General features: G+C 39.6%; 1 protein-coding gene and 1 pseudogene across 1 annotated transcript in view; one reads left to right on the top strand and one right to left on the bottom strand.

The window, feature by feature from the left end:
* Positions 1-14,340, top strand: part of Ugt8 (UDP glycosyltransferase 8) — a 73,872-nt gene that overhangs the window by 18,698 nt on the left and 40,834 nt on the right. Inside the window, exon 2 of the mRNA XM_031375372.1 lies at positions 6,099-6,922. Coding sequence (XP_031231232.1) covers positions 6,101-6,922 — 822 coding nt within the window. The 5' untranslated portion in view covers positions 6,099-6,100. The remainder of the gene's footprint in view (positions 1-6,098; positions 6,923-14,340) is intronic.
* LOC116093294 lies at positions 1,522-2,272 on the bottom strand (annotated as a pseudogene).

The raw sequence follows: 14,340 nt of genomic DNA, 5'->3' as shown, positions 1-14,340 counted from the left end.
TCTGGTATAATTGTTCGTCTGCTGTTTTGCCTAGTGTAATCCAGATCACTATTCTTTGCAATAGAAAACGTCAAGGGCTTTCATGTGTCACACATTGGAATTGGTGAGTCATAGTTAATCTATATTCATGGAAATTCTAAAATCCTCAGACAGTGGTCTGGAATCATCAATTCTAATATATGAATCAACCAATACTTACTCAAGATGTTTGAGGAACATAAAATTATTTGTAAATGTCTATAGATAAGGGATTTAGTACCACATCATGTATTGTAAATAAAACTCCAACCTATAAAGTTTTACTAAAAATGAATCTTAAATTATTATTATTTATGCATGTCTCTTATATCTGAGGTGGGGGCATGGTAGATGAAGGGAGTCAGAGAGGGGAGAAATGCTTTCCCTCACTAAGGCACTGAGTGGGAAAGCCACAATTAGAGAAAGTGGAGGCCACATTGTCCCCAGTCTCTGGGACTAAGCCTCAGATTTCTCTAGCCTTGAGGAACAAGAAACCCCTACCCTGGAAAGAGTACTCTGCCAGATTGTCTTGCCTGCACTTGTGGAGAGCACAAGAGTTCCTGGAAATGGAATTCTTGTGCTCTCCACAAGTACAGGCAAGACAATCTGGCCATCCTGCCCTCTTCTTCTCCAAGCCCCTGTGACTCAGGATTGGAATTAGGTGGAGAGGAATTAGGATGGCTTCATCCTTACAGGTCCAGTCCTGCCACTCCAGTCTTTCTAACTCAGAAGCAGCCAAAATCCAGAGGTCATGAATGTAGGACAAGGCTTTGGTCCTAAAGTCTACTCTCCTAGAAACCTAAATAGTCAAAGTGAGACCCCACAAATCAAAAGATAAGATTATTTTTTTCAATTCCCTAGTAGCAACTGAGCGTGCCCCCTCCCTCCTCTCTCTCTCTCTCTCTCTCTCTCTCTCTCTCTCTCTCTCTGTGTGTGTGTGTGTGTGTGTGTGTGTAGTGTGTTTCATGTAATACTACTTGCGTGATCACCCCAATCTAGAAAGCCTGTGCCTTCAAACTTCAGCTTAGATTTAGAATGAAGGCTCTGGGAGGGTCAGTATCACTGACAGAAACTCCACATGCTTGGCATGGTGCCCCAGGCCTTGTGTTACTCCAGCCTGGTCATTCATCCCTCTTACAAAGACTCTATGGGATCTTCAGCCTGTGGTATAGTAGATATCCTTTCTTCCTGCTCCTACTCTTCCTCTTCCTTCTCCTTCTTTTCCTTTTCCTCCCTTTCCTCTTTCATAGTTACTGGGGGTCTTCTAGGGGGTGATTTCTCCTAATATCAAACTAGATAAAGGTAAAAAGTGCCCAGGTGGCCATCGTGAGAGGTCAAGCCATCAAGGGATGGAGTGGTAGTCAAGGGTGGTGGGTTGTGCTGTGTGGTGCATCATCCTTGTGGCACCTCCAGGCAGTTCTGGCCCTTAAAATGGTGCTAAAGGTGTTCCTTGTTGCTGCAGGTGTTCTTTCTTTGGCAAAAGCCTTGTGGCACAGGGAGCACTTATAGATTTGCCTCATGGATTACCGAGTGACAGACTGGACACTCTTGGGGCATCTGTGAATTTATGCACCAGTTTGTCTTGGCCACCTAGGCCTGGTGCCAGCAATTCTGGTGTAGGGAACTTAGGTAAGCTATCAAGTCAATGGTATCTTCATCTGAACCCACTCCTCTGGTAATAGTGGAGGCTTATTCCCTGGGCTTGGGTATACCAAGCTCCTTTTCTTTTTCTTCATCCTTCAAAGACATCATAGTTCAGGGGCTCCTCAGGAGGTGAGGACTGTAGTTGTCTCCATGCTTATCGCCCTGTTTCACACTCTACTAACCACCTCCTCTTCTCCATAGCTCAAGGTATGAGTGAATACTGTGTGCCTCAGTGCCCCCCTGGGTTTGAAGAAAAGCTTCTCAGGGCTTGCAGCTGCAGCAGGCAACAGGTAGAAGTGGTGGTAGGAGAGGCACCTGTGGAGGGCTGTCTTCATCACTGGGCATTCCTGAGGTTGAGGTTATGCTGGTGGCTAAGCCAAAAGCCTCCGAGTACTGTCATCCTTCTCTGGGCTGGAGGCCTCTAGCCCACTGCCTTGTAGAATCACCATGCAGGGAGCAATGACACAGGGGATTTCCAGTGTGTAGGAAGCTTGGAGTACAGCTGGCATGTTGCATTACTGGGAGTCAGTGTGACTGTGTAGGCACATTCAAGTAGGCTGCCCAGTGCCTCAGGCCTACAGAGTCCCACAGACCTCTGCTCCTCCAGCATCTGCTTCTCTCTTCTCTTTCTCTTTCTCTCTCTCTCCCTCTCTCCCTATCTCCCTCTCTCCCTATCTCCCTTTCTCCTTCTCTCCCTCTCCCTCTTCTCCTCTTCTCTCTTCTTTCTCTCTTTCTCCTTCTCTCCCTCTCTCCCTATCTCCCTCTCTCCCTCTCTTCCTCTGTCCCTCTCTCCCTCTCTCCTTCTCTCCCTCTCTCCCTCTCCCCCTCTCTCCCTCTCCCCCTCTCTCCCTCTCTCCCCCCGCCTCTCTCTCTCACTGGCAGCCAGCATAGCCTTATAGGTGCTATACTCAAGACCCTGATGGTAAGGCTACTAATTGAGGCAGCTCAGGAGCTCACTGCTATCTATAGTCTGGGAATGGAATTCCAATCATGTCTCCTCAGGGCTTCCAGTCTTTCTCCTCAGTTGGAGAGGCACCCAGTGTGGGAAGAAGCATGACCCTTGCCAGACGTTGCAGCTTGGGGCACTGCTCTGGTCTTGATCACAAGTCTCACCACACCTTGCTAGGAGGGGTCTCCTCTTCCTCTACCTTTTGCCTTCTCCTGGTGCCTTCCCCTTCCGTAACAGCAGAACTCTTCATTCACCTGGCTCCCTCCACCCTCCAAGGCCCTGTCCTGCTGTCTTACTGTGCCCCCTTGCTTTCTCCCCATCCTTCCACCCCAATCTTCCCCCAACCCTTAGCAATACCCTCTGTCACTTTCTGGTTTTTCATCAACCCCCTTCCCCTGCATCCCCTCCCTATACCCAGTAAGGTCCTAAACTTCCACCTCTTCCAACAACTAGTTCCAGCAGGGAGCATATGGGTCCCTGCCTCCTTTTCTCCCCTTCCTCTGAGCTCCTACTAGGCTTCCTGAGCTTTCCCCATCCTTTCCTTTTCCTTTCCTTCCATCTCCAGTTACCTGCAGTGATTGCCCCCCCTTTTCTGCTTTCCACCACTATCTCCTCCAGTCCACCATCACCTATAGAATTTTAATAAACAGCCACCCTAAAAAACAAATAAGTATAAAGATAAGATGTTTAAAATACCAGAAGATGGTTTTCCAGTGAATGAGCTCAGACAGTTCTGGACTAGGAAAATTCAGCATCTGTGAATTCGAATTGTGGTCCTTTTTCACTTATTCACACAGTGATGTTTATGATGCTGGTGCTTGTGTTTGGGTGCTGTTGTAACCTTTCATAATTGGTCTTGTATTTAAGTTGTAGAATACAGTGATTTAATTGATGCTGCTTTCTTGTAGTCACTATTTTGTATTGAAGGCTTGGTAGATATTTTTACTAGGTATCTTGTATAGAGAATGTTGATATTTCTGAATAGCAACATTTTTTAGAGTTAATGTACAGAATCTATAGTTTTAATTTTTTTAGGACAGTACTCATTTGCTACATGAAGCTATTAGTACAATTTAGATTTCAGTTCTCACTCATTAGCCTCATAAAACTGCTCAATAGTTACTGGTGAGTAGAGGGTGCCTAAAAAAAAAACAGGGATTCACAAATTTTCATATTTCACAGAATATTCTTCAGTACAGTACTATTCTAGAATATAGAAATTCATTAAATATTTTATGTATTTCTACTTAATTTTTAGTGAAGAATGAAAGATAAAGTAAGATAAAGAAGAATAAGAAACATAGAGGAAGGGTTGTTTCCATGCTATTTATTATTATTACTCTTACTATTATTATTATTATCATCATCATTATTTATTCAGTTATTTATCAGTTCATGGCTTTGAGTATGACTGAAGTATATGCTAATTATCAGTCCAGCAGTGTAGAAGACATGGCTGTCTGCCATGGGTCCATCATTAAGTAGATCTTGGGTATGCTCATGATGACACTAGACAACAGTATTTATAGAATATCTGCTTCTACATATGTTTCATCCCCGGAATTTTTAACACATAAATGCAAAACCTCTAATTTCTTTTTTAAGATTAGAAGAAGGTCCCCAGTGGAAGAGTTAGAGAAAGGACTGAAGGAGCTAAAGAGGTTTGCAACCCAATAGGAAGAACAACAGTATCAACCAACCAGAAATCCCTCCCCAGAGCTCGCAGGAACTAAACCACCAACCAAGGAGTACACATGGAGGGACCTGTGGCTCCAGCTGCATATGTAACAGAGGATGGCCTTGTTGGTCATCAGTGGGAAGAGAGGCCTTTAGTACTGTGATAGCTCAATGTCCCAGTGTAGGGGACTTAAAGGGCAGGGAGGTGGGAGTGGGTGGGTGAGTAGGAGAACACCCTTAATAGAAGCAGGGGCAGAGGAGAAGGTATAGGGAGTCTCTGGGGGGATAGAGGGAAAGGAGATAACATTTGAATTGTAAATTAAGAAAATATCCAATTAAAAAAAAGAAGGAAACATTAGAGAGACAAACTGGTATGAAGCAAAAGCATAATACATTAAAAATCCAGAAAGTATTATTTTCTTCCAAATTTGACTACTTATTTCATCCTATATAGACCTTGTAATCAAAGAAAAATTCACTGTGGAAACAGTATTTCTTATAGAATTGTTTCTAAATCTATGTAATATTTCAAGCAACATTTAATATTCATAACATTTATAGAATGTACCATTTTTATTTTTGCTGGGAGGGGGAAACAGCTAAAAATATCGTGTATTTACTATTGGAAGAATCCAGCTTATTAGGCATGTCATTATTTTAGATTAATGCAGAGTTTAAATATTGGGAAAGTATATTTGTTGCAATTATGTTTAGATGGTAAAAATTTACCCAAAGACTATGGTTAATATACAATCATGTGCAAAAGCACACAAGTGAACCATCATTTGTCATGTATGTCTAAATATATTTTGTGTTGTTCCTTGAAATCAAAGTGTCCAGTTTCTGTGCATAACTCTTCAGAATCGTTTTCTGTTTGGGGTCTAACCTAGAGCTTAGATTAATTATTTTGAATAGACTTTGTGTACAGCTATTACCTTTCCTACACACAATGTGCTTATTTCTCACTAATGTGGAATAAGACTTTGTACTTAATCTGCTAACCAGAAAGGGTAGTAAAAATGTCTGTCTTGAAGAGTACATCCATCTGCTTTGAGGTTGACCCTCATGTTGAAGTTGGCACACATACAGTATGGTCTGAGACTTACTCATTCACCAAACCCTTCTTCAGCATGCTTTTGGACTTTTCTTTTGAGAATCATTCATTTGGATGATGCCCTGAATTAACACACTGCATAACAAATAAAATGTTACATAAATATAGACCATCAGAATATTTAGTGTACTTAGTTATATAAAAACATACTAAAGGTGATTTTACCTGTGAAGTAAAATTCTACAGAATTATTGAACTACTTTTTCTTCTTTTGTAGTGTATCCTCTCTTGGAAACCTTTAATCACAATTTAGAATACTACCACTAAGTTAAAATGATTTAAGTAACAGTTGTGGACTGATCCACCTGAAAATTAAAATTGCCAGTCTTCCTGGAATTAACATAAGATTTATTAATAATAAGAATATATTAGTACTTTCATAGGTAGTATTCAAAGAAGTAATATCAAGTGTCTGTAGGCTTTTCAGAAGTTATCGTCTGGGTAAAAAGTTCTCCTTTACTGATAAAGTTATATATTTTCATATTGGTGTTACTATGTATTATATATCAATTTCTTCCAATTCTGTACCTAATAATATTGTTGTTTTATTTAAATGAAGGTGTCTTTGGAGCACATATTAGGCTAAACTCTTAAAAGAATTGGATAATTTGATATTTTGGAAAATAAAATATTTGTGATTGTTTTGAATGGCCAGCCTCTATAATGTTCTAAGTCATTTTTTCATTGTCTTTGCAGCTATGAAGTCTTACACTCCATATTTCATGCTCCTGTGGAGTGTTGTTGGAATAGCAAGGGCTGCTAAAATCATCATTGTGCCGCCAATTATGTTTGAAAGCCATTTGTACATTTTCAAGACACTAGCATCCGCCTTGCACGAGAGAGGCCATCACACTGTGTTCCTCCTCTCAGAAGGCAGAGACATTGCCCCATCTAATCACTACAGCCTCCAGCGATACCCAGGGATCTTCAACAGTACCACCTCAGATGCTTTCCTGCAGTCAAAAATGCGGAATATTTTTTCTGGGAGATTGACAGCAGTTGAACTGGTTGACATACTGGATCACTATACTAAGAATTGTGACATGATGGTTGGCAATCAAGCCCTAATCCAGGGTTTGAAAAAAGAAAAATTTGACCTGCTACTGGTTGACCCCAATGATATGTGTGGATTTGTGATAGCCCATCTTTTAGGCGTTAAGTATGCTGTATTTTCTACTGGCCTTTGGTATCCTGCTGAGGTAGGAGCGCCAGCTCCTTTAGCTTATGTCCCAGAGTTTAACTCACTCCTCACAGACCACATGAACTTCCTGGAAAGGATGAAAAATACTGGCGTTTACCTCATATCCAGAATTGGGGTTAGCTTTCTGGTTCTCCCAAAGTATGAGAGGATAATGCAGAAGTACAACCTGCTCCCTGCAAAGTCCATGTATGACTTGGTTCATGGGTCCAGCCTATGGATGCTGTGTACTGACGTAGCACTGGAGTTTCCAAGACCCACGCTGCCTAACGTTGTGTACGTTGGAGGAATCCTAACAAGGCCGGCCAGCCCACTGCCAGAAGTAAGGTTTGCTGAACTCCTTGGTAATTTTTCTTTTAACTATGAGGGCCAATTTTTATTCTCATAGAAAATGTATTGGTTAGTATCACATTAAGAGCCCATAGCTGATCAGCTCTCTTTATCTGTGGATCCTTCACTCCCTGGAATTCATATGTTTTGGTGAGTGTATCTGTAATATCCAGAGGCTCTTTGTCCTGTGGAATCCAACAAATTGAATGGTAACTAGATTTTCAAGTAATAACTATAGTCTATGAGTTGAATATACTTAGCTGTGTAGCTCTAGTAAGCATATCTTATTTTGCTTTTAATTAAACACTCTGTTCTTCACAAATAGTATGTTGAGTTCTGTGTTTAGTAAACTCAGTAAAAATTGAAAGAATAACTGTACTTGGGCATTCAGAATTACTGATCCTTGTAGAGCTTTAAAGAGAGCAGTAAAACATATTTATAAAATTTTTCTTACCTTTCATCTGGAAGGCATTTAGCAAAAGTTTCCATTGAAGTTTTTAAGGTAAAGAAATTTTTCTGCTAAAATATATTTTCTCTGAAAAGCATTTATTGGGAACTTATGACTAGAACATTTCCATCCTATAGTTGAAATGAGCATTAATTTCACAGTAGGAAAACAACTAATTTAAATTAATAATAAATGTAACATGCCCTAATGCAGTTTAATTTGAAAGACGGAATTAATGGTACTTTAAAAGCATCCATCTGCTCAAACATGCATTCTTTTTGCTAGTTGAACCATCAACAAAATTATTATTCTTTAGAAATCTCTTTTCCATCCTACTTTGTTTTAATTAGCTACTTAAACTAGCATAGATCACTTACATATGTATTAAAATTTTTTTCTCACTTCAGGGTAGCTCCGTGCTTGTTACCACTTATAACAGTATTAGAGCAAATTAAATTACGTTTTACTCTCACCTCTGAAAATAGATACCTTCACAAATGGTTGGTTTCCATTGTGGACCATAATACAGAATTCTGTGAGGCCCTCAATGAAGAGAAAACCCAGATTGTCTGGGTTATTACATAAAACTGATATTACATAAAAATGATCCCCACATAGTATTTTCTTGTAGTGACTAGAATGTATATGTGAGACTTTCTGAGATAGCCATTTGGGTGATACTTAAGAGATAACCTGGTATAGTCTAGGTAACATGAAAGCACAGAAGAAGCTAGCTTTGTGGACAGTAGAGTGTTAGCAGCTTGAACTGCTGAAGCCACTGGAGTGTCAAAGACACAGCTGTACTCTTTTACAGCTGTAGAGGATGAGAATTAACTTTAGGTTGTCTTTGCCATTCATGAATTTGTTTGACTCTGATTTCAGTCCTTAGACATTCCCCTATCAGTGTCACCTTGTGACATATCACTCTTCTTCCTAAAGATAGTTAAAGTCAGGTCTTAGAAGCAGCTTCTCCTGTCAGCCAGCACTTGCTGGCATCCACAATAGTGTCTGGGTTTGGTGATTATATATGGGAAGGATCCCTAGGTGGGGCAGTCTCTAGATTGTCTTTCCTTCAGTCTCTGCTCCACACTTTGTCTCTGAAACTCCTTCCATGGGTATTTTGTTCCCCCTTCTAAGAAGGATCGAAGTATCCACACTTTGGTCTTCCTTCTTTAGTTTCTTGTGGTTTGTGGATTGTATCTTGGGTATTCCCAGCTTCAAGGCTAATATCCACTTATCAGTGAGTGCATACCATATGTGTTCTTTTGTGATTGGGTTATCTCACTCAGGATGATATCCTCCAGATCCATCTATTTGCCTAAGAATTTTATAAATTCATCATTTTTAATAGCTGAGTAGAACTCTATTGTGTAAATGTACCACATTTTCTGTATCCATTCCTCTGTTGAGGGACATCTGGGTTCTTTCCAGTTTCTGGCTATTATAAATAAGGCTGCTATGAACATAGTGGAGCATGTGTCCTTATTACATGTTGGAGCATACTCTGGGTATATGCCCAGGAGTGGTATAGCTGGGTCCTCAGGTATTACTATGTCCAAATTTCTGAGGAACCTCCAGACTGATTTCCAGAGTGGTTGTACCAGCTTGTAATCCCACCAGCAATGCAGGACTGTATGTCTCCTGAGAGGCTCTGCCAGTGCCTGACAAATACAGAAGTGGATGCTCACAGCCATCCATTGGACTGAGCACAGGGTCCCCAATGAAGGAACCAGAGAAAGGACCCAAGGAGCTGAAGGGGTTTGCAGCCCCATAGGAGGAACAACAGTATGTACTAACTAGTAGCCTCAGAGCTTCCAGGGACTAAATCATCATCCAAGGAGTACACAAGGTAGGACTCATGGCTCCAGCTGCATATGTAGCAGAGGATAGCCTCGTCAGTCATCAGTGGGAGGAGAGGCCCTTGGCCCTGTGAAGGTTCTATGCCCCTGTGTAGGGGAATGCCAGGGCCAGGAAGTGGGAGAGGGTGGGTTGATGGGCAGTGGGAGGGGGGAGGGAATACGGGATTTTCGGAGGGGAAACTAGGAAAGGGGAGGACATTTAAAATGTAAATAAAGAAAATATCCAATAAAAAAATAAAAGAAGCAGCTTCTCGACAATTTAGTGAGCAGCTCTGTCTTTTCTTTAACGTTGTCGTTTATAATGTCGCAGACATTACTTTGCTCATTCCGCAGCTTCAGCATTTCCCAGTGAAAACAGTCCATCACTTTTGCTCTGAGTACTTTCTTTGTCTCCTCACTCTTGATCTGCTGATTGTTCTTCTCCCTCTTTCAATTTCTGTGCATATTTCTAGAGTTGCATCAACTTGAACAACCAACTGTAGGTATATGAGAGCATTTTATGCTGCCTTTTTGTGTGCACTCTGTCTTTATTAAAATACGTAGAATAGGTGCATTTTTCAATGATCTGAGCTCATTGTTACTACCTTGGTTCCCTCTGTTCATATCTTACTAGCTTGAATATTGCATTTCTTTTTGTATTCAAAATACAATTACGTATTTTATGTATATAGACCTTTTGGCACATATAGATCTGTGTCCTATATGCATTAATTACAGATGAAGTGGTACTGGGAATTGGATTATGGTCCTTTGGAAGAATGGTCAGTGCTTGTATCCACTATCTCTAGTCCATCTTATTTCTTGTAAAAAACAATTTTACTGGATTTTCTTGAACCTTACCTAATGTAATAATCAAAATGGTTTTAGACTTAACTTCTTAACACTGACTGACCTACTTTATGAGCTTATCATTTCTTTTTTCTTCATTGGGTTTTCTGCAGTGATTATAGTGAAATTGTTCTTCTATTTAGCAGCAATTTCTTGTGTCTATTGATTTGGCCACACATATAGTTGAACATACATGGCATATGTTATATACTGTTATGTGATTAGTAGCACGGGGGGATAGATTCTCAATGCTGGATTAGTCTTTCAGTGTATTATCTATAGTATGAATATTTTGACAAATGTATATCTTACACTTTTTGGTTCCCTTTACTCTGTGGAAGTTTTATATGCTTATAGAATATGTCCTCCTGAGATATCTGTAGCTGATATCTGAGATAAGCTATACAATAGTATCATAAAAGTTAATGAGATTCTCAGGTGTTCACAGTGTTACAAACATGTTTATGACACTAAGCTAAGAGGGTCCAGCAAATGGCTGGTGAGAAATGTTATTCAATAGTAACTATCCAGCTGTTGATTGCCTTCATATTGTAGACTGAGAGCATATTTCATTTTCTAGATGTCTGGAAATGTTTTGACACTAAGATTTGTATTTTGTAGCATGGGAGGAAGAAATAGAATAAATTCTAAAAGATGTTATTCAAAACCTTTATGATCTTTGAGTATGTAGAAATTACTGTGCGTGGACCAGTTCCATTCAGTAAATTTTTCTGTCATCAAAATAGAGATTAGACAGAATAATTCATTCATGTGTCAGATAGATTTAAAGAGTTTGAATGACTCATTGAAGGCCAGAGTCTGGCAATCCACTTGTAGTATAGATTGCTGTGTTATTGATTAGTTTGTCAAAGTGACTATACACTTTGTAATTCACATTTATCATTTACATGTGTAAGTGTGTACATGACTGTATATAGACTACTGTTTCTTCAGTGTAATTTGATATCGGTGGTTTTGAGTGCTTAGTATGAGAACCAGTTGAAACTACTTGTACTCTTATGTTTTTGAGATTCTACGTTGATCATAGATACAAACACAGATAAAGTTTAAATAGTAAAATGTTGTGTTGATATAGTGTGAAAAAATTGTTTACCTGGATATCCAAGTTATTCAAGAAGTTAGAAATGTGGCCAGAGAAATCACCTCTGTTAGACCATCAGTGCTTGGCTGTCCACAGTAGGGCTGTAAATTCTAGATGAAGGGGAAGACATCTAGTTTAGATCACATCCTCACCCAGAGTTATCTGCTGGTATTATGAGTCGGTAGAAAACATGGATGCCAATTTCTAAAAGATAGTTTGCATTTGCCTAGAAAGAGCTCTTTGAACAGAAGTCTACTTAAACGGTTCCTTTAATATTAAACATAAATGAAATAATGACATACGGAGTGAATACAGCTTGTAGTATTTTTACTGGATGCTATAGACATGCTCATTTTGGGAGGCTATTATTAACTTGAAATGTTTCCTATGACAGCTTTATATGTTTTATCATTGGAAGCAGTTGTCTAGCTCTGCCAGACTGCTGATATCTGTTAATTTTCAGCTTCTACAGTACTGCGTTCTAACAGCATCTAAGTATTCGACCCTCACTGTGAGTTTGACAAATTTTGTGTTTCTTTAACATGAAAGTGGATACCTCAAATGGTGTCATTTTTGTACCCTGAATGTGTGAACAGTATCAAGCTCGCAATAGATCTTTTATATTAGGTAAACCCAGTAGAAGTAGCTACCAAAAAATATGATTATTCTCTGAGGTACCACATTTTCTGTATCCTTTCCTCTGTTGAGGGACATCTGAGTTGTTTTCCAGTTACTGGCTATTATAAATACAGCTATGAACATAGTGGAGCATGTGTCCTTATTACATGTTGGAGCATCCTCTGGGTATATGCCCAGGAGAGGTATAGCTGGGTGCTCTGGTAGTACTATGTCCAATATCCAGAGGAACCTCCAAACTGATTTCCAGAGTGGTTGTACCAGCTTACAGTCCCACCAGCAATGAAGGAGTGTTCCTTTTTCTCCACAACCTCACCAGCATCTGCTGTCACCTGAGTTTTTTATCCTAGCCATTCTGACTGGTGTGAGGTGGAATCTCAGGGTTGTTTTGATTTACATTTCCCTGATGACTAAAGATGTTGAACATTTCTGTAGGTGCTTCTCAGCCATACGGTATTCCTCAGTTGAGAATTCTTTGTTTAGCTTTGTACCCCATTTTTTATAGGGTTATTTGGTTCTCTGGAGTCTAACTTATTGAGTTCTATGTATATATTGGATATTAGCCCTCTATCAGATATAGGATTGGTAAAGATTTTTTTTTATTTTTTATTAGATGTTTTCTTTATTTACAGTATCTCCTTTCTCAGGTTCCCCTCCAAAAATAAAATAAAATAAAATAAAAAACTAAAACAATTCCCTCTTCCCTCCCCCCTCACCTTGCTCACCATCCCATCCCCTCCTGCTTACTGGCCCTGGCATTCCCCTACACTGGGGCATAGAACCTTCACAGGACCAAGGTCCTCTCCTCCCATTGATAACTGACTTGGCCATCCTCTGCTATACACATGCTGCTGGACCATGAGTCCCCCTTCCCAATTTGTTGGTTGCCTTTTCGTCCTATTGACAATGTCCTTTGACAGAAGCTTTGCAATTTCATGAGGTCCCATTTGTCAATTCTTGATCTTAGAGCATAAGCTATTGGTGTTCTGTTCCGGAAAATTTCCTCTGTGCCTATATGCTTGAGTCTCTTCCCCTCTTTCTTTTCTATTAGTTTCAGTGTATCTGGCTTTATGTGGAGGTCCTTGATCCACTTGGACTTGAGTTTTGTACAAGGAGGTAGGAATGGATCAATTTGCATTCTTCTACATGCTAACCTCTAGGTGAGCCAGCACCATTTGTTGAAAATGCTGTCTTTCTTCTACTCGATGGTCTTAGTTCCTTTGTCAAAGAGCAAGTGGCCATAGGTTTGTGGGTTCATTTCTGGGTCTTCAATTCTACTCCATTGATCTACCTGCCTGTCACTGTACCAATACCATGCAGTTTTTATCACAGTTGCTCTGTAGTACAGCTTAAGTCTGGGATGGTGATTCCTTCAGAGGTTCCTTTATTATTGAGAATAGTTTTGGCTATCTTGGGTTGTTATTCCAGATGAATTTGCAAATTGCTCTTTCTAAGTCTGTGAAGAGTTGAATTGGAATTTTGACAGGGATTGCATTCAATCTGTAGATTGCTTTCGGCAAGATGGCCATTTTTATTATATTAATCCCGCCAATCCATGAGTATGGGAGATCTTTCCATCTTCTGAGATCTTCTTCAATTTCCTTCTTCAGAGACTTGAAGTTTTTGTCAAACAGATCTTTTACTTGCTTAGTTAGAGTCACACCAAGGTATTTTATATTATTTGTGACTATTGTGAAGGGTGTTGTTTTCCTAATTTCTTTCTCTGCCTGTTTATCCTTTGTAGTGGAAGACATTGATTTGCTTGAGATAATTTTATATCCAGCTACTTTGCTGAAGTTGTTTATCAGGTTTAGGAACTCTTTGGTGGAATTTTTGGGGTTACTTAAGTATACTATCATATCACCAGCAAATAGTGATAATTTGACTTCTTCCTTTCCAATTCATATCCCTTCGATCTCTTTTTGTTGTCTAATTGCTCTGGCTAGGACTTCAAGTTCAATATTGAATAGGTAGGGAGAGAGTGGGCAGCCTTATCTAGTCTCTGATTTTAGTGGGATTTCTTCAAGTTTCTCTCCATTTAGTTTGATGTTGGCTACTGGTTTGCTGTATATTGCTTTTACTATGTTTAAGTATGGGCCTTGAATTCCTGATCTTTCCAAGACTTTTATCATGAAGGAATGTTAGATTTTGTCAAATACTTTCTCAGACTCTAATGAGATGATATATGGTTTTTTTCTTTGAGTTTGTTTATGTAGTGAATTATGTTGATGGATTTCTGTATATTGAACCATCTCTGCATCCCTGGGATGAAGCCTACTTAATCATGATGGATGATCATTTTGATGTGTTCTTGGATTCCGTTTGAGTATTTTTGCATCGATATTAATGGAGTACTACTCAGCTATTAAAAATAATGAATTTATGAAATTCTTGGGGAAATGGATGGATCTGGAGAATATCATCTTGAGTGAGGTAACCCAATCACAAAAGAACACACATGGTATGCATTCTCTGATAAGTGGATATTAGCCCAGAAGATCAGAATACACAAACCACAAGACCACAAGAAACTCAAG

This window comes from Mastomys coucha, unplaced genomic scaffold, assembly GCF_008632895.1.
Source record: "Mastomys coucha isolate ucsf_1 unplaced genomic scaffold, UCSF_Mcou_1 pScaffold16, whole genome shotgun sequence".
Lineage (NCBI taxonomy): Eukaryota > Metazoa > Chordata > Mammalia > Rodentia > Muridae > Mastomys > Mastomys coucha.
The sequence above is the reverse complement of the archived record's forward strand: the minus strand, read 5'-3'. Positions and strand labels throughout refer to the sequence as shown.